At 41.8% G+C, this 25,309-nt stretch overlaps 1 protein-coding gene across 2 annotated transcripts; it reads right to left on the bottom strand.

Moving 5' to 3' along the window:
* Positions 1-25,177, bottom strand: st3gal5 (ST3 beta-galactoside alpha-2,3-sialyltransferase 5). 2 transcript variants are annotated; one of them, XM_070962507.1, is made up of 8 exons: positions 25,026-25,177; positions 23,402-23,518; positions 14,452-14,572; positions 11,324-11,533; positions 10,394-10,530; positions 8,619-8,805; positions 4,700-4,858; positions 1-2,932 (listed from the first exon to the last, which is right to left on the bottom strand). In XM_070962507.1, the coding sequence occupies exons 1-8, from the start codon at positions 25,061-25,063 to the stop codon at positions 2,675-2,677; spliced, it is 1,227 nt and encodes a 408-aa protein (XP_070818608.1). In that variant the 5' UTR covers positions 25,064-25,177; the 3' UTR covers positions 1-2,674. The 2 variants fall into 2 exon arrangements, with proteins under 2 accessions (XP_070818608.1, XP_070818610.1); XM_070962509.1 differs by lacking the exon at positions 25,026-25,177 and adding an exon at positions 23,690-23,717 and having other exon boundaries at positions 7-2,932; positions 23,402-23,581.
* Positions 25,178-25,309: the final 132 nt, after the last annotated feature.

Genomic DNA, 25,309 nt, shown 5'->3' on the forward strand with positions numbered 1-25,309 from the left:
GTGCAGATGCATCATTTTCTGCATGCCTGCTGTTGTTGTTGTGCAGCATGTGATCCGCTTTAATCTAGCGGCTACTCCACCCACCTTGGTCAACCCGGTGCGCCCCCAGGTCCATAACGAGCGTCGCCACAGAGAGGGGGGCAAAGCTGCAGTATGGAGGGGGATGCATACCAAGGAGCCAATGAAAGTATGGTCGGTTCATGGATGTCAGCCAATCAGAGACAAGTCACCTTTCACCTCGAAACCTGCTTTGTGCCACCATATCCCTACAGGCGTCTTTACTGTGTCTGTCACCAGCCTCATGCCTGCAATGTATGCTGACTATATGTTTTATCTAAGTCTCTGCAGTACACACCACCACACTCACGCACATGGACAAACACATATGCCAGTCACCAGTCTGCAATGCCACGCGAAACTGGTCTTTAATGTACAACATGTCACTGACGTTAGACTTTAGACTTAATGATCATTAATGCAACACTTAACTGGACTATGGACCACTGGAACACACACATCACACAGTATATGATAACATTGACTGCACCTAAAGGAGGCGCAGAGAGTAGAGCTGATGGCAAATTTCATTCATAAAACTAAAGATGTTTAGTTTTCTGAAAAGTGGAGCCAATCCGTGTAGAGTCCCTGCAGGCTTTTTTGGCTTCTACGAGCAAATAGCTACAACTGCTCCACCGTGCAGGCTCCACGGCGGACTGGACTGAATGAAGGCTGCGGGTATGAGAGACATGAGTGAAGGGTGCACAGAGCGCCAGAGCCAGTATATCAACCTTAACAGCGGACTTAAAAGCACACAGGACAAAACCATTAAGATAATGTGTCAAGTTTTTCCAGTCTTTTATGTTTTAGCGTTAAGACGACACCAAAAAAAGTACCAGGTCTTTGAATAGAGCTCTGCCTGTCCTTTTAATTCAATACTATTGTATGAACTTCTCATGCTACGTTCGTTTTTTTTGGTCTAGCATGCGGTATGACGACGACTACACAAAATATTAACTGGTTCAAAATGAGTAAATTAACAACTAACTTGATAAAGTTCTTCCCACCTGTTCGCTGCAGACCTCCCGGCTTCTCGTTTGTGACCACGCGCACCAATTGTGAAGAAAAAAAGTACAACTTCCGGATTAAAGCTTCAAAATAAAGTCCGTTGTGTTTACAGAACTTTCATAGGAATAAACGATGTTCGTACTTAAGAGTAAAACAAGAGTAAGCGCATAAGATATTTCATTGCGAAGTAAACTAAAACACAATTGTACTCTTGAAAGGTTGTCTTTTGCCGATGTACGATTTTAGGATCTTTTTTAGTATTTATTTTGAAGGGATAATGCCCAATATCCGGTCGGAACAAAGCACAGCCCAGAGAACGAAAGCGGTGATAGTTTGGTGCTGTGAATCATTGCTTCACTGTGGATATTTGACTATTTAAACTTTACACGAACTCCAGAAATTACTTTTCGTGTTACTACACGACAGGAAGCAACTTGCAGCATTAATCTGTAGTGTGCAGGCGTGTGTGTACTACATTATGAGCTGACTTCTACTTACTATTAGTAATGAAGTAATAATTTGCCTTAACTAAAATTTGTAGAAGCATTTCTTCAATGTAAAGCTCTACAGCTACATGCTGCTATAACTCTGGATATATCTAAATGGCATATTAATGGCACATTTAAATCCTTAAATGGTTGAAAACAATCACATAAATGCTATTAAAAATATAACGAAATGATAAAGGAATAATAATTCCCATGCAGATAAACCACCCAGTTACTCACTGTATAACAATGTATCATTTCCATTATATCAACATCTTGCAACAGTACAATGAATTGAGAATGATAAAAACATACATTTGTGGCATTTTTCACAGACCAGCCCTTTTGGAAGACTGCAGATCAAATGATTAAAAGATTAAAATATGCAGTTGGAAAAAAACAAAAAAAAATGTAATAAAATAAATTCAGAACGCTTCTGTATAGGCAGAAAAAAATACTCTAAAACCACAGACAGAACTAAATTGTCACAGTAAAACTGGTATGCTGTTTATCAGTGGAATGATCAGATGTGAATGTAAATATTGCAGCACGTCACAGTGTTTCTACACATTTTAAAATACAGAAATGAAACCATGAAGAAATATGTTTCCTTATGTTTTAACTATTTCAATCCTGCATCTCAAATGCTCATATTGCTCTGACACTTTAAATACAGATCCATTTGTTCCTATCATGAACTATCATGACAGCAAGAAGACAATATTCTGAGCATCTAGAGAAATACATTTCTGCAATGCTGGTATGGATTCAAATTATTCAAAGCTATTATTATCCATGTGAGAACTTTTCATTGAGCGCATCGACAAAGAAACTATGGGACAGATGAATGGAAACGCTGCTTCAAAGCAGAAGAAGATCTTTAAAATACAACCACTGAAAGACTTGTAAAGCCCAGGAGGTACTAATTATACTACAGTTACTTTGTTGTTAGTAGTTCCCTGTCTTTGCCCTTCAAGACACACTTGTGACAAATGTTACACAAACTTTTGATGAGATTTGTCTCACCTTCTCTTCTCACATGTTTGTAAGTCCTTTGGTCTGGATTCATGCGCTTTCATACAAAAACAAAAGGAAGTCCTTCATAGTCCAATATCTCGGGGTCAGCAGGGGCAGAAGGCATTGTGAATCCCCCCTGTCAGGTCAGTGATGGCTCCCTCTCTGACCAGGCTTTGCAGGAGTTCAGTCTCGCTGCCCACATTGTGTGAGGTCTGCTGCAGCATAGCGGTCATAGGCAGGCGGTCATAGTAGTGCAGTGTCGCCCCCTGCTGGAAGAGGTTGTAGCCAAAGCCAGCCAGGCTGACCTCGTCACACAGCAGACTGGCTAAGTTCAGTGCAGAGACACCAATGGTAGGCACATTCTGCAGAAGGCACAGACAAACAAAGATGTTAAAACCATAATTATGGAGAATAACAATGATGTCATCATTTTTTAATTTTGTCTAATTTTCTGAAATCCTACGTCTAGTTTCTTGTGTTTTACATTCCTGTATTTGAAAATCAAGCAAGTAAACTAATTTTGTATTTATAATTAAAAACAACCCAAATACTACACTTTAAAATTCCAGTTTTACATTTTCTATACCTAAATAGACAATTTACCGTATATCACTGAAACACATGTCTTGTATATAGCCATCTTACTGTATGTTGGTCATTGTTGGTCTATTTAGAAAACATATTTAGAAAAAAGCAGTAGTAACAATGTTCAATGGTTGGGATTGCTGGTTTATACCAAACCCCAAGAGACAATAATTCAGTATCAGAGACACAAGAATGATCTTAACGTCATTAGTCTAATTTTTAATGGCTCCCCTGAGCTTTGCCATTAAATCTTCAATTGGATTACAGATGATGTGACGCAGCGAGAAGACCATTATTGGCATGAGTTTAGAATAATCATGGGGACAACAAAGGTTACACTGTTTTGATTACTGCAGTGTTTCTGAGATCCTGTTTACAGTTGTTTAGGGAAAACGCATATGTTTTCATGCGGTTTGGCCTCTTGTTTACATGCAAACAGAGTTTTTTTCACAGAAAACAATCATTTTTAAAAACGCCGGCCAAAGTGGAGATTTCTGAAAACGCCGGCTATTTGTCGGCGTGTAAACTGGGTTAAACGTCACAACATGCGACTGAATACTTCACGTCATGTGAGCGACCTATGTTTACACTCACGCCCATAGGCTTGGCATAGTTATGATGCGCTTGACGGCATATTTATCCGGGTCCATGTAAACGACAACATTTTTGAAAACGATGTTGTGTGCACGATGTTATTTTTGAAAACGGAGGGGCCAAAATATCCGTTTTCCAAAATACCCTGCTACGTGTAAACTTAGGCTCAATTCCAGTTCTCGGGCCCCCCTGCCCCGCATGTTTTAGATGTTTCCCTCCTCCACCACACCTGATTCAAATGATCAGCTCGTCATCAAGCTCTGCAGTGGCCTGAGCCACTCATTTGAATCAGGTGTGTTGGAGCAGGAAACATCTAAAACATGCAGGGCAGTGGGGCCCGAAGTCCGGAATTGAGAAACACTGGATTACTGTGAGTGCTGCATTACCTTCAGCCGCCCACAAGGGGGAGCCTCTCCCACACAACACACTGTGGGCACAGCCACATGTGATGGGAGACTTGCATCAGAGGGAAGACTGAATAAAGTTTTGAGTGCAATGCACTCCCTGAGAGAGACGATCTGCTCTAAACTGTGTTTAACTTTGGTTTGAAATGTGGATCAAGTAGGTTCGTTGTTGAGTAGTAAGAGTTCATGTTGTCTCTGAGATGATTTCATTTAAATTCATATAACTTAGGTAACAAATTTTACTTAAAAGATTCAAAAATTAAGTTTAAATTATGACTCTTTAATATATCCAACTATAAACAAGTTGTAAACAAACATATAACCAGGTGATCCTTTTAAAGATGTGATATTTTCCATTAAGAAAGCAAGTTTATGGTTCCATTCATTCATCCACAAAAACATAAAGGTGAAAAGAGCATTACCAGGGCCACTGTGAAGGTCTACGAAAATTCTACAGAAGTGTCCGTGAAAAAAATTACCTGCACTACTAGTACTAGTCTATTGTGGCTGTAAGAAGAGACAGGAAGTATTGGAGGTGTCTACTACCTGGTCTCTGCCCCACAGGCGTCTCCTTGGTGGAGGGTATTTCAGCAGGTCCAATGCAGTCTCTCTGATGACATGCGGGTTTAACAGTCTGTATCTGTGAGGTTCAATAGGGAGCTGATCTGGAACCCTCTGCCAGAAGAAAAGCCAGTCCCACAGAGGCTGCAACACAAAGCACACGAGTCCCAACTCTGATCTCAAACAGTGCCAGGTTCTTTTTTTAATATGAATACATTAATTCATTCTCAGGACTGCAGATCAGCTTGGTCACACAAAGACTATTTTAATATTAAAAACAACAGCAGAATCATATAACATATTCCTGTAGCTACACAGCAGGTCGATGAGACAGGTCTACCCCTTGTTGATCACATCCACTTGCAGCTGTGTTTTCACAGTTACTCTGTCACGATGCACTTCGCTGATATGCAAACATAAAAAAGCTCCCAGGAAAAGAAACAGCTTGTGACGGTTTGCTGTGGGCACGTGGGGGGGGGGTTAGGCCGCCAGCCAGGTCTCTCTCCTGACATATAAGATGTTTGATTTCAGTCACTCAGTTAAGTCTTTACCTCTTATTATTATTATTTTTTATACAACCCGACACATTTATTTTCCCCACATCAAAACACACAAAGGCAATAGACTTAACCATGCACACCTTCACTCATGAAAATAAACTGAGCAACACAAAATCACAACAGCATAAAATATTACAGTTAATGCAAACACTGTATTTGTGGATCACAGAGTCACAGCCCTGGTTCAGACAGTTCAGTTCAATCAGTGCAAAAAAAATTAAGTCTTTTTCCTAAAACAAAAAATGACGAAACCCTTCAGGAACAAAGCAAAAAATTCATAAAGAACAATAAGAGCCTCAGTCCGAGTAATACCTGAATGGTATTTGTCACAGTTAGTCAGGGTCAGTCTTTGAGGGCTTCCAATCCGCTCTGGAGGGGTGTGGTTGTTGAGAGGTTAAGGCAAAAGGGATGGAGATATGAAGATGTGGAAGGAGTGGTGGAGATGAATGAATGGATGCCGTATGAGGTCCGGGTCGCAACTGAGGACGGTGTGGGAATGTAGCGGTGCGAACAGCGCACTTTTTCTCAATTTACTGCACAGGAGCTTCGACACTTTGTGCTTCATGCTATCCAGCATCAAACTAACAACTGAGGTGGAGATTTTTATAAAGCGGCGCCATCACAGCCTCAGCGAATCGGTGCCTCACAGCGCACTAGGGGATGATTACGAGGGCGTGGGCTGGCTGGCTGTCACAACGTCCATAACGTCACTTTATTATATTTGCACGGTTTTCCCTGCCTATCTAACTCATGGGCGCACCGCCTTTGTATCATTAGCTGCTGCCTTTGTTAAAACTTCAGACAAAAACGCTTTCTATTTCTATTGTGCTTTTCATCAGCAACTGCTTCGATGCGCCTTGGATGGGTGAATGTGAAATTACATCTGCCAAAAAGCCCAAAGATTGCTGCCCCTCAATACAATTCAATTCAATTCAATTCAATTCAATTCAATTCAATTCAATTCAATTCAATTCAATTCAATTCAATTCAATTCAATATTCCTTAATTCGTCCTGCGAGGGGAAATTCCAATTCACAGCAGCACCAATAAAGCGGATAGGATATAACAAGTGCATGCAAGTTAAACACAACAAGCATATACAAAAGGGTGGGATAAAAAGAAAACGTCATCCTAAAAAAATTGTAAATAGTATTTACAAACTGTTATGTACCGGTAGTATTGCACAGATAATTGCACAGATTATTGCACATATTGTTGTACTGATTACTTGGAGCAGTTTCTATTGTAAAGTCAGATGGCTGCAGGAAGGAAAGACCTGCGATACCGCTCCTTCACACACTTTGGATGTAGCATCCTCTCACTGATGGAGCTCCTCAGTGCAGTGAGTGTGTGTTGGGGGGGATGGGAGTCATTGACTGTTATGGAGGACAGCTTGGTTGGCATCCTCCTCTCCCCCACCTCCTCCACCAGTTCCAAAGGACATCCCAGGACAGAGCTGGCCTTCCTAATGAGTTCGTCCAGCCTCTTCCTGTCAGCTGTTGTGATGCTGCTCCCCCAGCAGACTACACCATAGAACAAGGCAGAGGCCACAACAAGAGTCATAGAAGGTCTTCAGGAGTGCCCCACACACCCCAAAAGACCTCAGCCTCCTGAGCAGATAGAGTCTGCTCTGTCCTTTTTTATAAAGTGCAGTGGTGTTATGAGTCCAGTCTAGTTTGTTGTTCAGATGAACACCCAGGTACTTATAAGATGTCACCATCTCAATGTGTCATGTCTGTCAAGTCTCTGAATTATTTTGAGCACATTCCATGTCTTGTCCTTCCTGTTTTATTTTTGTTATCATTAATCTTGTGTTTCTGTTTTAGGTTCACTTCCTGCACGCCCTTCCCCTGTCTCGTCACACCTGCTCCCTGATTGTTCTCCCCACCTGTTTCCCATCTCCCCTGATTACCTCTTGTATTTTACCCTGTGTGTCTCACACAGGTGTTGGTCCACTCCTGAAAGCTCCAGCTTATTTCTCAGGATGGCTGGCCTGATGGTTTTGAAAGCACTGCTGAGGTCCAGGAAAAGGATGTGAACAGAGCTCCCCGGCAACTCCAGGTGAGACAGAGCTCGATGGAGGAGGAAGATGAGGGCATCGTCCACTCTGATGCCAGGCTGGCACGCGAACTGCAGCGGGTCCATGGACGAGCTGGTTCACGAGCAGGTGGGCAAGGACCAGCCGCTCCAGAGCCTTCATGAGGTGTGATGTTAGTGCCACCAGCCTGTAGCAGCTAGGGTCCTTGGGATGTGGGGTCTTGGGCACAGGTACCACACAGGATGTCTTCCAGAGGCGTGGCACCCTTCCCAGTCTCAGGCTCAGGTTGAACAGATGTCCAATGATCCCGCTCAGCTGATCAGAGCAGGATCTGAGGAGCCTGGGACTGAGGCTGTCTGGTCCTGCAGCCTTCCTGGTCACCTGGAGAGGTGTGTGAGACAAGTTGGAGCAGGGGGACTGAGTGCCTTGTGAAGTGGATGGGGGGCTGGGAGGAGCAGTGGGGGGTGGAGTTGGTGGTGGTGAGCTGAATACTGTTGGGGGGGGGGATCTGTGGGGTACTTGGGCACAGTGCTGGCAGATCAAAAGAGGGCTGCTGCAGTGCTGATACAGCTGGGGGAGGGGCAGATGCTTCCTCAAACCTGCAGAAGTAGGATGTTCAGCTCATCTGCCCACTTTGGATCCCCAGCTGCCTGAGAGTTTGACTCCTGGTGTCTTGAAATGGTTTTCAGGCCTCTCCAGACTCCCCTGGTGTTGTTCATCTGCAGCTGTTCCTCCAATCTCCTCCTGTATCTGTCCTTCCCCTCCCTGATTTTCCTTCTTAGCTCCCTCTGAACAGTTTTCAGCTCCTCTTTGTTTCCTGACTTGAAGGCCCTCTTCTTCTCCTTTAAAAGAGCCTTAATGTCAGGATTAATCCAGGGTTTGATGTTAGAGTGACACCGTACAGTCCTGGTGGGTACAGTGTTCTCCACACAGAAGTTTATGTAGTCCGTGATGTTGTCTGTCAGGATGGTAGTATTAGCAAATGACTAACACATTGAACTGTTTACTGCCCAAAATCCCCCACTGTGCACATGCAGCAGTGCAAATAAAGAACCAGCTCTGTGTACACAAAACACAAAACCCAATAAAAGAACACAGCAATGATCTAACTGATGTATTTGTTACTGTTACTACCCTATTTTTCAGTTATTTAGAACTTACGTTTCAATAAACTGCATCATAGTTGGAGAATGCATACTTATGACGACCTTTAGCAAATCAGTGCAACACAGACAGACAGACAGACAGACAGACAGACAGACAGACAGACAGACAGACACACACACACACACACACCCCTACTCACCACAGTGAGTTTGTTGATCATAGCAGAGATCCAGCTGACGTCCACACCTTTATACACCACAGCCACAAACAGAGCGTGTGGGTCTGTGTCGACCCAGTGGAGTGGCGTGCCCTCTGGGTAACTCATCCTGATGCTGGTTCGATTTCCAACGTCAGCGCTGAACTCTCCCAGAGGACCGCTGTTCAGCCTGAAGGACGGAGACGCAGAGGGTCAGTCATTCATTGATTTCTGATGCCAGTCACATGTCTGTGTGATATCTGCACAATGGGAAGCGATTGTGAAGATAATTATTACCAGAACATGTGGAGTCAAGCTAAAACTCAAATATGGATTCTCAGCAAACCCTTTTTAGTCAAGTAGATTTTTGAGTCGACACAGATCAGGGGCCTCATTTATAAAACATTGCGTAGAATCCACACTAAAAGTGTGCGTATGCCCAAAAGCTGAAAATGGCGTACGCCAAAAAATATTCAGATTTATAAAACTGTGCGTACTCACACCTGCATGCACTTTTCCCTTTATAAATCACACTCCACCTGGAAGATTGCGCAGGTGGATTCACCTCACATCCCGCCCCCGACACACCCACATTTTACCATGAATGGTCAATGCAAAGTACCTCATGAATGTCTTTGCATATAAATATGCCTGTCGATCAATGGCATTTTACGTTCGATCATAGCAGAGAAAAGAAAAATAAATTTTACGGAGACTGAAATCAAGGTGCTTGTGGGTGAGGTGGAGGCCAGAAAGGATATTTTGTTTGGTGGTCACAGTAATGGCGTCACGAATAAAATAAAAAAAAAAAAGAGTGGCAGCACGTCGTCACCGCAGTGAACAGTTCCAGTGCCACAGAGCGTTCTGTGGCAGAAATTAAAAAGAAGTGGTCGGATGTGAAGGTGGAGGCCAAGAGGAAAGTGGCATGGCACCGTCGAAGCGCATCTGCTACTGGTGGGAGCAAGGGCGCACCCGAGCCCACACTGCTGAACACCAATGCCACATTTCCACTAGCGCGACTCGACTCGACTCTACCCAGTTGTTTTGTGTTTCCATTAGGGATAGTAGCTGGTACCCGATACTATTTTTAGTACCTGCTCTGGCGAGGTTCCAAGCGAGTAGAAGCGATACTATATGTGTGACGTCAACAGCCTGTCGGCCACTGATTGGCCGGAGAGTGTCGTCACTGGTCTGCGACGTCCAACACCGGAAAAACAACCCCGACCCCTCCATTGTAACGCCGGGCAACAGCAACCGCTGACTTTATTCTTTATTCTCACTTGAGGGAAATGGCTGCTCGTAAAATATCACTGTGGTCCGTCGACGAGGTCCAGACTTTTCTGGGTTTGGTGGCAGATGAAAGACGCCTTGATGTCCTCCATTGTTTGTCGGCTCTGTTTGCGTCGCGTACAAATTGACGTCATGGCAGTTTCGCGCAGCCGTGGTATGACGACCCCGCCTACGTTGAGGAGGTACTATGAAGTACTCAATTGTAATGGAAACTCAACCAAATCTGCACCGCCAGTTCCCCGTCTCCAAAATGTTCGTACGCAAGCATCAAAGTTGGCGTACCGGTGCGCACATTCTCACGCTAAGTTTATTTTTATAAATCACAACCTTTGCGTAGGAAGTTGCGTACGGAACTTTCAAGCCCCGTTTTGTGCGTAAGCAAGTTTTATAAATGAGGCCCCTGGTCTTTATTCTGCTCCACTACTGCTCAGGACCATCGTGTGGAAACTGGATTAATGCATTCATGTCATCACATGAGTGTTTCTAACCTGATAATAGTATCAAAGCGGTCGATCAGTGGTCCCAGCTCGAGGCCTCTGAGAATGCCGCCATTTCCCATGACCACACAGCGTCGACATTTATCTGACGTGTTTCCTGGCTGGTGCGTGGAGTCAGAGTCTGGCAGCTTTAAAGGAATATTTACACAAAGAATCATTAGGCTTTTGTTCCCACAGAGCAAAGCATATTCACTTCTCTGTTTCACTGGGCTTTCAGTTCCCCTAAACGATACTAGCTTAAACTACAGGCACATGCTCTCTAAAACGTTCCCAACCCCTTTGCCTAAACTTGTCAAGCTGTGAAACATACAAACAAGAACAAACAGGCTGAAGGCAGCAGACTGAATTTTCGGTTTGTGCATAAATTCACTCACCATTCCATCAAGAGATTTTTCAAAAGTACGAGCAGGGACGTTTAAGGGCAGTGTGCACAAGGTTAAAATGTTTCAGCTGGCTGCGCTGCGTGATGGTGAGGTCAGAGCATGGACTTGGCCTTCGGGTGTGCAGTGTTATCAATTATTATCCAAAGTTTGCTCGGTTAGCAAGGTCTGTGGTGCATGTCATGCAATAATGGGGAGGATATTTTAAAAAGAGGTGAAGCAACTTGACTGTTCACATGAGTGTTCATATACACTATGTATACATTATGGCTGCACCAGCCTTGAGTGACTGTAGTAAAAACAGGGCAGTTACAGTTAACTCTCACTAATGTGGCCATGTGAACAGAGAGGCACCAGGTCTCTCACACTCTAATGATCACAGTTTGAGCCACAAGAATAGAATGTAGAATAATGGTGAGCCACTTCTTCAGTTGCTGCATTATGACTTTTCACAACAGACATGAGAAACAGTTGGTGATGGCTTTTAAAATTTAAAATTAGGTAGAAACAAGTGAATGAAAAAATGTTCATTATTATTCACCTTCTTCAGAAGGTCCTCTATTTTGCCCTGAAGCCCTTGGAACCCAAATGGCGGTGGGTACTGGAAGAGGTCACTCGGGAGCGGAACGTCTTTCCACAGGAAGGGCTGGGTCACGTAACTGGAATCAGGAAGTCGAGCTAACAAGCTCTTCCTGGTTCTGCCGGGCCGACACTGACCCTCCAGGACTCTGTGCACATGCTTGTGCACTTGCTAAACAGAGATTATTAAAGCAAAACACAGAATAATCAACAACTTCTGAATAATCATCTTAATTGTCAGGTGGCAGTAAAGGACCTGGACAGTGGGATAATGGATGGGGGTGGGGGTGGGGGTGGGGGGGCACTGCTATATTTTAAATCCATGGTGCCCTGCTAGATGGTGTCAGCAGGCAGCTCGGTGGTTAGTGTGTAAATACAGCACTGCTGCTCACTTCTGGGTGCCACACCACTGTCTTTTCTATTGATACTTCAATTCTCTTTATTTTTCACTTTCTCTATTTACCCGTGCTTCTGTGAATAAAGGCTTATCTTATCTTTAAATTAATGTCACGAGAACAATGCTCTGCGCAGGTGACCAGGCCAGGGCAACACCATGGGAGGACTGTGACAGAGTTCAGAAGGTTGGGAATGGGGAACTTATTAAGGTTGGTATTGGTCATTGCATATCATATCGCTGAGAAGTAGGTTAGCGGTCACAAAATAGAGCAGTTCAAAGCAGCTCGAAAAGTCGTGTCCTTGGGGCCGTCAGTTTGTTCGTGCCTGCGATACAGAAGCTTTTCGCAGGAAAGGAAAAGTGTGTTAGGAGTGTGTTATTATTTTTCCTCTCAACATCAGTCTGCAGTGTTTTTCTGAACTGTTTCTCATATTACTGTTCCACTGAAGTAGCCATCAGTAATGTGCCAACAGTTAATTGCTTTTCTTTGTGAATTCATCAGACTATATATGAACACATGGAAACTAGTGCTGTCAATCGATTCAAATATTTCGCGATTAATTGCATGAATGTCATAGTTAACTTGCGATTAATCGCACATTTTCATCTATTCTAAATGTCCCTTGAATTATCATTTTAGTACTCTTATCAACATGGAAAAGTGGATAGACTTGCTTTCTGCAAATGTTTTTTATTGAAAACAAAAACGTGTAGTGTTATATTTCACACTAACATTCTCACTTTGAGCAGTCATTCACATTTGAATGAATCAAATCTCACAGAATTTAACACTGTCAGTAAACAGATGACCAAAAAATAAATACTTAGTTACAAAAAAGCCCCTTCAACAGCCCTTTCTAAGGGATCAAAACAGGATGATACAAGATAAAGCTGCACATCATTGTAAACTAGGACTCAGGCTATAGTGCAGTTAAACCATGGCTCAAACTTTCCTTTCTTAAGTTTCCTTTGAACATAATAGCATCCATATGCCTCTGTCCAAAGCCATCCATTGTCGCCTGGTTTTGACAAGGAGGCAGTGGAAAATTCGCATTCACCGTGTGTTTGGCCATTTCAGACAGGATGTGCTGCGGTGATAACTCACCGATAGTTCACACCGTCAATACACACAGATAACTTTGGTCTTGTCAGTCGACCCATCTGGCAACTTTTTGAAACTAAACTTTCCGTTCAGAATCTTGTTTGCATCCATTTCGGCGTTTCGTGCTTGACATCCACACAAACCGGTAACCTACTCTTTTACAGCTAGCGAGCAGGCAAGACCAAACACGTGCGTGGGACGTGCCTATTGTTTTGTTTCCAGTTTACAATCTGATCCTGTAGTTTTTCTTACGTTACTAGCAGTGGCCACAGCTTATAAAAAACTACAAGTTCACTAGGTCACAAAGAGCGTTAATCTCGTGATTTAAAAAAATGACGCCGTTAAAATTGATTTGCGTTGTGTTAATAACGCGATATTTTTGACAGCACTAATGGAAACCGCTGTGTTTCATTTGGCAACTTCCCAACAAGACTACGGAGGTTTTCCAGAATATTCTCTGAAAAGCTTCTTCACGTCTGAATTTCAACCAAACCTTTACCTTCACTGGACTGAGCAACTTTGTCCTATTCTTAAATTTAGTTCCTTAAAACTTTTTTGAATTAGTTAATTAGTTTTTATGTTTCAACGCAAACAGCTGAACAAGACTTCTGACAAAAACATGGTAAAAAAGTAAGTATCCAGATTAAGAAAATGAAGAAAACCTGACAGGTCCTTGCAGACAATCATTCATTCATTCGAATAAATAAATAATTGACCTCCTCTTGCTAGATTACAATTCATATGCTAAGATCACTTCATTTGCTTCCTCAAATCAATAATACATATCCTGCTGACAGCTGACTGTGTAACAATCTGCAGCTACAAAGACCAGCAGCATCAGACTGAAGCTGACTTGAGGAAACTGGATTACACTGACAGTCGTCACAGCTGTAACAAGAACAAATCTGTTACTCAGTCCAGCTGAAATCTGCTCGGAACCCTCTTCCTCCTCCTCCTCTCTTTCCTTGTGTTTCCCTGTGGTTTATACTGTCCCTCTGTGTCATGTTACTCTCTCCTTGTGTCCTTCCTTAAAATGTGTGTGTCTGTGTGTGTGTGTGTGTGTGTGTGTGTGTGTGTGTGTGTGTGTGTGTGGGGACTGGGCGGTTCCTCTGCAATCATGGCTCAATCCTCTAAACACCAGCCACAGGAGAAAAACCTGCATCTCCTCACCAGTCAATAGTCTGGATCGTATCCTCATGTTTCAACCTGCCGTGTCTGCCCAGTTCCAGTCCAGTGCCTGACGACCTGCTGATCATGTCGCCTTAAATACTGTTGTGGATGTCTGCTTCATTGCTCATCAACTGCACCTCAGTCAAAGGCAAACAGCAAGACAAAGAGTCTCCAGCCAGCTGCGACGTGAGGCTTCACACAGGCACAGCTAAGTGCTAGCAGGGATAATGATAAGGTGCAATGTTTAATGTTTAATGGGAGTGTACTAAGACCTGGTCATAAACTAGTACTGGACAAATAAAAATGGGTGTGCTTTTCATCCATCCTGAGGACACCATCGATGTCTGTACCAAACCGCCTCGTCCTTCACTTCAGAGTACTGACAACTTTCACTGCACGGCCTGCTCAACCTTTTTCCTCTCACCTTTCTATGTGCTGCGTCGACGTGCCAGTTCAGAGGTTTTGTTGTCTTTGTGTCACTCAGCGGTAGAGAGACGATGACCAAAGTCAGCAAACCTGAAAACATACACAGCAAAACCACACGCCTGGACACACACACACACACACACACACACACACACACACACAGAGTAGGAGGGAGGGACGAAGATTTCTGTTAGAGGATGAAAACACTGTGTTTGGATGACAAAAACTCCATCAGCACGTTGAGATGGAGGAGACAAGCTAATAAAAACAAGTGAATGATGGCATCACCATGGTGTGTGTCGGTTTGGATGCTTAGCACGGGATTCAGAAAGCAGCACAATGTCAATCTCACACAGGAAAATGAACAAAGACCTGTCCAAACATGACCAATTAAAGCTTTAGATCTGTGAATTACAAGCTGACGTGTTTTGGTGAAATGGGAGTCAACTTCACGAGTAATCCCATGAATGTCATTTCTATTCTCTGCTGACTGCTCTGGTGTCTGGTTCCTGGTTGGTTGCAGCCACCTGAGCAGCACACAAGTATGGATTGTGGATTGACATACCAAAATCCAAACGCCGACGATGGAGTCTAAGAAATCTGGGAAAAGGATGACCAGAACAGATCGAAATCACTGCACTGCCTAAACACTACAATTAGTCTGCTACTGAGTCTTAATCAAGCATACCTATGCAAGCGCAGCACGCACACACACGCACGTGCACGCACACACACACACACACACACACACACACACACACACACACACACACACACACACACACACACACACACACACACACACACACACACACACACACACATAGCTCAACATAGATGCGTTTTGTTTGTTTTTGTTGCCATGTTGGTTGTTGAGAGCAGAGAGCTCAGCTTACTGTTTCATTAGCATCAGAACTTGACATTTTGCTGCCTGCCTTGAATAACAGTTTCATTGAGACAGCACTGACCTGGCATGAAGCTGGTTCAATGTTTAATAAAAGCAGTTTCTCTGTGATGGACTATTCTTGCCGTGTTGCTGTAGCTGAGCTCACTGCGTTTCTCTGAGGCGAGCCTAGCTTACTCCTTTCAAAGCTCATGCAGGCTTTACCTCATTTTCATTGCTATTTGAAGCTAATAAACACACCCATTGATAATAATTTATTTCTCTCTTAAGAGATGTTCCCTCCCTCTTTTATTTTGTGATACTGTGATATAACACTGTCACTGTAAAACCACAAAAAAAGTTTTAGGTCCTCTCACCCACCCCTGCATGAAATACTCTGTTAATACGCTTCACTGATTTTTGCATCATATTGACATATATCATATTTTATCAACATGTAAAAAGCTGTTTTTTTAGATATTTTTTCTGACTGATCTTATGATCTTATGATAGTTTGGTGTTGAAACATGTCCAGATTAATTACAAAGAAATGGTTCAAGCCACACGCGACATCTATAGATGACTGGTATGACAGAATTTAGGAAATCTTTGTAATGGAAAGAATCACTTTCTCCATGACACTTAGAAATGGAACTTTGAGGAAATTGGAGTCAAGTGGAAAATGCATATTCCCCCCAAACACCTCCTGATCTATTGTTTCTGTTTGTGTGTGTGTGTGTCTGTGTGTGTGTGTGTGTTCTATGATGACAGTGTAAAAAATGAAAAGCTGGATCACTTTGTAAAGGTACTTCACTTAAGACAACAGCATGAATAGCAGCTGTTAGGTAAGACAAATAAAGACATAAAAGATAAAGATAAACTTTTATCGACTTTATTTTAATATAATATATTTACAATGCCTCAATAAAGTCATATTCATCAAAGGATCAAAGGTCCACTCTGACCTTGTCCTCAAAATGACTCAATTCCAAATTGTGCTGCATTAACTTTCAGCAAACAAAGGAGGGAATTACTGAGTGCTCGCAGATAAAAAACGCGGTGGACTCCAGTTAAATGTCAGGTGCTCTTGAAGTTGAAAGATTCCGTAAAAACAAAGAAAAAGCACAAAGCTTTCTTTAGGCACTCCGACCGAGCCAAGGATAGTTAAAAAGCCTTTATTAAATTAGAGCATAAAATATTCTAAACACCGACCAGTTTCGACCACGGCGGGTCTTCGTCAGGGCGTAAAAAACAGGTAAGGACCCGAGTCAGGTGCACTGATTGCTTATATAGTGCCAACGTCAACAGCAATTAGACCAGTTAATTCTCACATAACACAAGATGAAATGTTTCATGCAGCCAATCATCAGACAGAACAGGAGTTCCAATTACAAAGATAAGTTATGATGATTTTTTTCAAAGAACATATCAACTTTTCAAGTAGCCACCGACCTGTGAGATGAGACAAACAATTCCAATATCAGTCAAGTGATTAAACAATTATATAGAAAGGTTACATCAACAGTGATAAACCCATAATGAAAATATATATGTTTCAATCACGGAGTAAAGAGAAAGGGCTAATCTTCAACTGCCTACAAAATAATTTATCTGGACCTATTGCTTTGCTTTTGCTACAGTCAAATTTGCCCATGTGAGATCAGTCAAGTTTTATCATATCCAACATTTAATGCAGCACAGAGAAAGAAAAAGCACAAAGCTTTCTTCAGGCACTCCGACCTGAAAATAATTATAAATACTACAAAATAATTATAGAAATGGTCTAAAATCCATCTCTTCATTAAGACCGGGATATATACAGGCATTTAATTTGAAAATCCAAAAAGTTTCTCTTTGTAATAATTTGTTGAGACAGTCTCCTCCTCTGATAAATAGTAAATAGTTAAATCCAGGAAATTAATATTTTCTGTAGAGTGTTCCATAGATAATTTGACAACAAATGTTCCATGGATTTAATCCTGTTACTGATCGAAGAGGCCAAAACCGAAAGAGACAGTTTAAAAAAGCAAATACAGGATTTAAAAACATCCATGACCCATGAGAACAGCAATCAAATCCCGTTTGAAGACAAACTAAACAGTGATTTAAAGAAACTTGAGACCACAATCAAGCAGATGAAACTGCGTAAATTCAAGAGAGATCAAGAAGATTACAGCCAGGATCAGGTCTACCTCTGGGACAAGCGACCCAGACATGCACGCTCTCATCAGCGCCCTCACCAGCGTTCTCAAACCCCGACACGCGACAGAAGGGTCTCCTTTAATCTGAGGATGAACTTCACCAGCCTGCTATACCATCACCTCCTCAGCCTACCAGATCGTCTTTTTTGGAAGACGAGTGGTCAAGTCTACAAGTACGATCCCCACGCACAAGACGCGGAGAGGAAGAAAGAGAAAGAGGCCCCCCGCCGGAGCGGTCCTTCCGCCGGACGGGTGTGCAGAGCGGGACTCTGAGGCACAAAACACTGTGCTCAACCTCTCACCAGTAGAACTGACCACATATCAGATTAAGGTATTGTCAAAAGGTTTATCTTTTGCCCCCACTTATCATGCCAGCCACTTTGATACTAAAATCGATCTATTCAGATTCTATAGGAGTTTACATCTCAAAGTGTGGCATTCACAAAGGCCACCTGGTGGACATACACCTCAGCCTCCTTCCCTTACCTCTGGAAAAACCTTCAAACCGAAGTCTCAATTTTTCCCTTTGAGCAACAACCCCAGTTTGGTGGCGTTCACTAAAAAAGTTGATTATGGTATTAAAAGACTATTTGACAAACCCCTCCCACCTCCATGTAAACACAATCTGACACTCCCTGAACGTACAGCTTTAAATGAACTTCAAAACAATAAAGACATAATTATAAAACGAGCAGACAAAAGTGGGGCAGTGGTGGTGTGGTGTTATGATAAATATGTGTGTGAAGCAAACCGCCAACTGCAAAACACCCAGTATTACACTGAACTGAGTTCGAATCCTCTCATACACATGAAGGAGGAACTGTGGTTGGATTAACACCAATGAACATGGCTTCCTATCATGTGAACATCCAAGGCTTGTGACTTTCTACATGTTACCAAAAGTGCATAAGAAACCTAAAGACAACCCTCCTGGCAGGCCAATTATATCTGCAAATGGCACTCTTACTGAACCGGCCTCGCAATTTATTGATTATTATTTAAAACCGTATGTTCATAAGTTACCTTCATATGTGAAGGACACTACTGATGTTTTAAATAAACTGAGCCAGGTTGATAATGTTATATGGGACTTTATGGTCACGTTAGATGTTGAAGCACTTTATACTAACATTGATCACCCTGAAGGGCTGAGAGCTGTCAATCACTATTTATCCGACAGAGAAGGATTAATGCCCCCTACCAGCTTCATAGTAGAACTGACCGAATGGGTATTGAAAAATAATGTGTTCTTGTTTTAAGATAGACTGTTTAGACAATGTAAAGGAACCAGTATGGGAGCTAGTTTTGCCCCTGAATATGCCTGTCTTTATTTAGGTCTTTGGGAGTCAGAATACAAGGAATTCAAGGAAGAAATCCTCACTGCGATAACATTAAAATGTATTGTAGATTCATTGATGACATTTTTCTTCTTTATAATGGCAGCCAAAATGAGCTTATAGAGTTCTACCAGTATTTTAACAATACAAATAAAAACATCAAATTATCTATGGAACACTCTACAGAAAATATTTATTTCCTGGATTTAACTATTTACAAAGGGAATGACAATAAATTACACACCACTCTATTTAGAAAAACGACTGATCGCAATTCTTTATTGCATTACGGGTCATTTCATCCCTTTCACCTTAAAAACAATATTCCATTTGGTCAGTTTCAAAGACTAAGAAGAATATGTGATCTGGATTCTGATTTTGAGACACAGTCTCAACATATGTCAAAACGCTTTCTGGATAGATCATATAATAGGACTAATATCTCTACGGCTCGGACCAAGGCAGCCTCTATTAGGCGAGACCATCTCCTAAAACAGTCAAAGAGACAGAAAAGGAATACATCAGGTATTCACTTTGTCACACGGTATAGTAAACAAGCCCAGTAGATTAAAAACAATATTTTGTCCAACTGGGACATAATTAAAAGCGACCCCTCGCTCTCTGAAGTTTTCCAATCTCCTCCTATTTTCTGCCATAAGAGAGCCCCCACCATAAAAGACAGACTTATGCACAGCTACCTCCCAGTAAAGAAAGGAGACAGCTGGCTAAAGAGGCCTAAGGGTACCTACAAATGTCTGCAAACCAACTGTAAACACTGTTCCAATATCATACAACAGAAAGAATTCATAGATTTGAAAACTAAGAAAACATATAAAAATATACATTTCATCAACTGCAATTCAACTTATGTAGTGTACCGTCTTAGTTGCCCATTTGGCTGCTTTTATATAGGATGCACAAAAAGACGTCTGAAAGACAGAGTGGCGGAGCATAAATATGCGAGAAGAACTAACAATGATGACTATCCTATGGCACGTCACTTCCATATAGCCCACAATAACAATGATAACATACTAAAAGTGGAGGGCATAGAAAAGGTAGAACCATCAATCAGAGGAGGAGACTGTCTCAACAAATTATTACAAAGAGAAAATTTTTGGATTTTCAAATTAGATGTCTGTATATATCCCGGTCTTAATGAAGAGATGGATTTTAGACCATTTCTATAATTATTTTGTAGTATTTATAATTATTTTCAGGTCAGAGTGCCTGAAGAAAGCTTTGTGCTTTTTCTTTGTCTGTGCTGCATTAACTGTTGGATATGATAAAACTTGACTGATCTCACATGGGCAAATTTGACTGTAGCAAAAGCAAAGCAATAGGTCCAGATAAATAGTGATGGGACGAGATATGAAAAGAGATCACTCTCATCCAACCATAAAAACTTAACAAATCATAGCTAAGTGTATTCAGGCTGAAGGCACGTCTGAGAGGTCATTCATTAAAAATACAGTCAGTCAGACAAACTGAGGAAATGTAAACATGCGTCCGATGGAACAACTATCATACATGAGCCACAGAACAACTGGTTATAAAATAAAGATACCGCATGCTGGAAGAAGTTTGCTTGAATGAATGAGAGCAGGCAAGTCCTGCTTCCTCAAAGATAAGACGTGGAATATGATAATGTCAACCTACCCGTCTATAAACTCCAGTGGAAACCGCGTGCTTTCTAGATGAAAACCAAAGGTTACAACAACCGCTTGTTGGGAAAAATATGGCGATGAGTAAAGCTTTCTAGAGCACACAGCATTATGATCCCTCCAGAAACACAGCTCTTAATCTTCAAATTGCTTAGGGATCAGGCTGGTTATTCAACTCTCCACATCACCATTCACAGACACATAATTTATTCATCTGCACTCGTCTTTCTCCAACCACAATTACTCTTGTAAAGCCTGGAGAGATGCAGCCTGAGTTCTAACTAAACCGCCATAGAGGCAATTACTGATTCTTTCATGGACCAACACAACATAGCAACATTTTAGGTAGTGACAGAGAAAGCGCTGTTTACAGCACACTCAGTAGACAGATACAGGATAATGTAAAAGCTCGGGGGTCTGTGCTAATGGTCCTGGTTGCTTGTCCTCATTCTTCCCATTGTTGAGTGGGCACAGTCAGCACAGCATGAGGACAACCATTCAGAATCAGCCGTTACCTGATATTCATTCTTGTGAAATTTGACAAACAGGTTCCACAGAGCGAGACAACTCGTCACGGCCACAGGAATTAACGGCAGCTTTTGCCAGTCAATAATCCTTCAGTTGTGTTCTTTTTCAACAAATGTTAAAATTGCTTTAAAAGCAAATGCACATAAATGTAGCCGAATACACCTGTACTAACAACAGCTATTCTTGCTGTGTTGCTGCAGCTGAGCTTGCTGCGTTTCTGAGGCTAGCCTAGCTTACTCCTTCAAAAGCTCATGCAGGCCTTTACCTCATTTTCATTGCTATTTGAAGCTAATAAATACATCCATTTTTAATCATTTTTCCTCTCTTAAGATATGTTCCTTTACATTGTTAATAGAGTAAAAAGAGGTAGAATCATGTTTTGAGTGGAGTATCTCTTATTTTGTGATACTGTGATATAACACTGTCACTGTAAAAATACAAAAAATAGTGTGATATAAGTTTTAGGTCCTCTCGCCCACCCCTGCATGAAATACTCTGTTAATACGCTTCACTGATTTTTGCATCATATTGACATATATCATATTTTATCATCATATAAAAAGGTGCTTTTTTAATCATTTTTCTGTCTGATCTTATGATCTCAGACTCCAATGCCAATAGTTTGGTGTTGAAATGTGTCCAGATTAATTACAAAGAAATGGCTCAAGCCACACACGACATCTATAGATGACTGGTATGACAGAATTTAGGAAATCTTTGTAATGGAAAGAATCACTTTCTCCATGACGCTTCAGAAGTGAAACTTTGAGGAAATTAGAGTCAAGTGGAAAATGCATATTCCCCCCAAACACCTCCTGATCTATTGTTTCTGTTTGTGTGTGTGTGTGTGTGTGTGTGTGTGTGTGTGTGTGTGTGTGTGTGTGTGTGTGTGTCTGTGTGTGTGTGTTCTATGATGACATTGTAAAAAATAAAAAGCTGGATCACTTTGTAAAGGTACTTCACTTAAGACAACAGCATGAATAGCAGCTGTTAGGTAAGACAAATAAAGACATAAAAGATAAAATGAAAAAAATTCAATTTTTACCGACTTTATTTTATTGTAAGCCAAACTTTCGCAATGCCTCAATAAAGTCGTATTCATCAAAGGTCCACTCTGACCTTGCCCTCAAAATGACTCATGCATTAACTGTTGGATATGATAAAACTTGACTGATCTCACATGGGCAAATTTGACTGTAGCAAAAGCAAAGCAATAGGTCCAGATAAATAGTGATGGGACGAGATATGAAAAGAGATCACTCTCATCCAACCATAAAAACTTAACAAATCATAGCTAAGTGTATTCAGGCTGAAGGCACGTCTGAGAGGTCATTCATTAAAAATACAGTCAGTCAGACAAACTGAGGAAATGTAAACATGCGTCCGATGGAACAACTATCATACATGAGCCACAGAACAACTGGTTATAAAATAAAGATACCGCATGCTGGAAGAAGTTTGCTTGAATGAATGAGAGCAGGCAAGTCCTGCTTCCTCAAAGATAAGATGTGGAATATGATAATGTCAACCTACCCGTCTATAAACTCCAGTGGAAACCACGTGCTTTCTAGATGAAAACCAAAGGTTACAACAACCGCTTGTTGGGAAAAATATGGCGATGAGTAAAGCTTTCTAGAGCACACAGCATTATGATCCCTCCAGAAACACAGCTCTTAATCTTCAAATTGCTTAGGGATCAGGCTGGTTATTCAATTCTCCACATCACTATTCACAGACACATAATTTATTCATCTGCACTCGTCTTTCTCCAACCACAATTACTCTTGTAAAGCCTGGAGAGATGCGGCCTGAGTTCTAACTAAACCGCCATAGAGGCAATTACTGATTCTTTCATGCACCAACACAACATAGCAACATTTTAGGTAGTGACAGAGAAAGCGCTGTTTACAGCACACTCAGTAGACAGATACAGAATAATGTTAAAGCTCGGGGGTCTGTGCTAATGGTCCTGGTTGCTTGTCCTCATTCTTCCCATTGTTGTGAAATTTGACAAGCAGGTTCCACAGAGCGAGACAACTTGTCAGCACGGCCACAGGATGAAAACTGCAGCTTTTGCCAGTCAATAATCCTTCAGTTGTGTTCTTTTTCAACAAATGTTAAAATTACCTTTAAAAGGCAAATGCACATAAATACAAGTAAATGTAACCGACAACACCTGCACTGACAACAACAAACAAAATGGCTGGGACTATAAATGACACAGGCGTTCTGCTTTAAGACCTTAATGACAGTGGAGAGCCAATCAGCGGCGTCTATCTAACCGCCGCGGCTCAGAGAGAACAGTGAGAGTCTTTGTGCTGTGTTATGTGATCACCTGTTCGCTCGGCAGCGTTTAAGAAGCCTCATGTTGTTCTCATTCACGCTGGAATCTGGGAACTCCTCCGGTTTCTCTGCTGACACCTGAGGCCCTCTGGCTCTCAGGGGCCATGTCCTGGAAACCATACGGTCTATTAGCCACTTCAGTTAACAATGCAAGATGGGATTTCTAAAGCAACTTCCATTTTCATATAGCTTTCATATAAAGGTGAGTGTTGGATGTAATGCTGGCAGTGGCGACACAACTGTGTAGTTTCTAGAGGTGGGACACAGAAAATAATGCCACTATAATAATGTCACTTATACAGCACCTTTCAAAGAGATCCTACTGTAAAACACTGTACTGTAATTAAAATGTAGCTTTGCTATAGCTAATAGCTGAACATTATCATAAGGGTATATGGGCAACTGAGTAAAGGGTATCTAAACAATCACTTCAATAAATGTGGCAATATAATATCTGTATTCAAGTAAAAGTCCTGCATCAAAAAATTTACTTGTGAAATAATATACACGTGTTGAAATTGTAAAAATTCAACACTTAAAAGTATCAAAGTACTACTATTCTAATTATTATTACTATTATTATTATTATTATGGATGTATTACCATGCAAGCAGCCTTTTATTGTCCAGCTGGTCGAGCTGGAGCTCATTGTGGGTACCTTGTAATGCACAGTCTAATCTACAGCATTAATACTATATCAGTATGTAGAAGTGCTTCATTTGCGTTGTACGCGAGTTCAAATCCAACGTAACAAAAAAAACAAAACAAAAAAACTACAGCTACAGCGGAGGAAAAAAAAAACTCTAAAATGTAGCTAGAGGGCTGAAAGTAAAAAGCAGCATAAAAGCAAAACATTTAGCTGTAACAGTTACCGTTAAGTGAGTAAATGTACCACTGCCTGGGGGTCAACAATGTCAGCTTTCGATAATATTTACACCAGTCAGTGACGTAATTATTCAGTAAATATAACTTACTCCCAAGATATCTGCCATCCCAAGTCTTTTTATTCAAAAATATGTGTTTTGTTACCGAGCTAGTCATTAGACCAGATGCTACTCTACTGAACACTTTAGCGGCTTCGCCACAAAAGTGCTCCATTAAAATAATAATTCATTGATTACTGATGCCTCCAGACGGTTCCGTCCAGGGTAGTAACGTTTACGTTACAACAGGCGACGCATTTTACGATATGGAAAAAGTCACATTGATTTAACTCGTGTCTGGTGCCTGCTGAATAAAAGACTGCGTTTCTGGTGCGTTTGGACTTCGGTCGATTACCAAAGAGTCTTTTTCCCTCATATTTTGAATAAAACGGCCTGTGAACGCCACAGACCGTCACGCATTGGGGCATTGGAGAACATTACCGAACCAGACCGTCCCAAAGACGGCCAAACGGCGGCCTGTTTAGCTGCAAAGACACTTTACGGTGAAAATACAGCTCACGTAGTTTTTCCATCTTGCCGCTTAACAAGCGGGACCGTTAGCCGTTCCATTGCTTTACACCGCACGGTAACGTTATGCTATGTTAAACACAAAGCGCGTTTACGCTGTTTAAGCGCTAACTTCGATCCTTCAAACCACGATGTTTTTAATAAGTAATAAGTTTTTTCGCTTACCCCTTCGCTGATTCCATGGCTTCGCCATGACTTATCATAGAGGCAGTATAATTAATCAGCGCTTTGCAGCGTTACCACAGATCTTCACCCAAGCATTACGTCTTCAGCCTCCTCAGGTGGCCAGCCAATCAGCGACCGCAGCACTCCCCATCACTTCCGCTCTTTGGAAACCGTAGATGTACACTCACTCGCCTGCCATCGCCCTCGTGAGCGGATCGTGATATCTGTGTGGTTACTGAGGGTTTCAGTGAAAGAAGCAATACAGGTCTGACACCGAAAAAAAA

Source organism: Chaetodon trifascialis, chromosome 5, assembly GCF_039877785.1.
Source record: "Chaetodon trifascialis isolate fChaTrf1 chromosome 5, fChaTrf1.hap1, whole genome shotgun sequence".
Classification (NCBI taxonomy): domain Eukaryota; kingdom Metazoa; phylum Chordata; class Actinopteri; order Chaetodontiformes; family Chaetodontidae; genus Chaetodon; species Chaetodon trifascialis.

What these genes read in the sequence shown, in the direction of transcription:
- st3gal5 (XM_070962507.1), bottom strand. Translation starts at nt 25,063, where the DNA reads ATGATAAGTCATGGCGAAGCCATGGAATCAGCGAAGGG. An exon ending in GCCATGGAATCAGCGAAGGG is followed by an intron (nt 23,519 to 25,025) that starts GTAAGCGAAAAA and finishes TATGGTTTCCAG; the next exon opens with GACATGGCCCCTGAGAGCCA. An exon ending in TAGAGGACCTTCTGAAGAAG is followed by an intron (nt 10,531 to 11,323) that starts GTGAATAATAAT and finishes ATTCCTTTAAAG; the next exon opens with CTGCCAGACTCTGACTCCAC.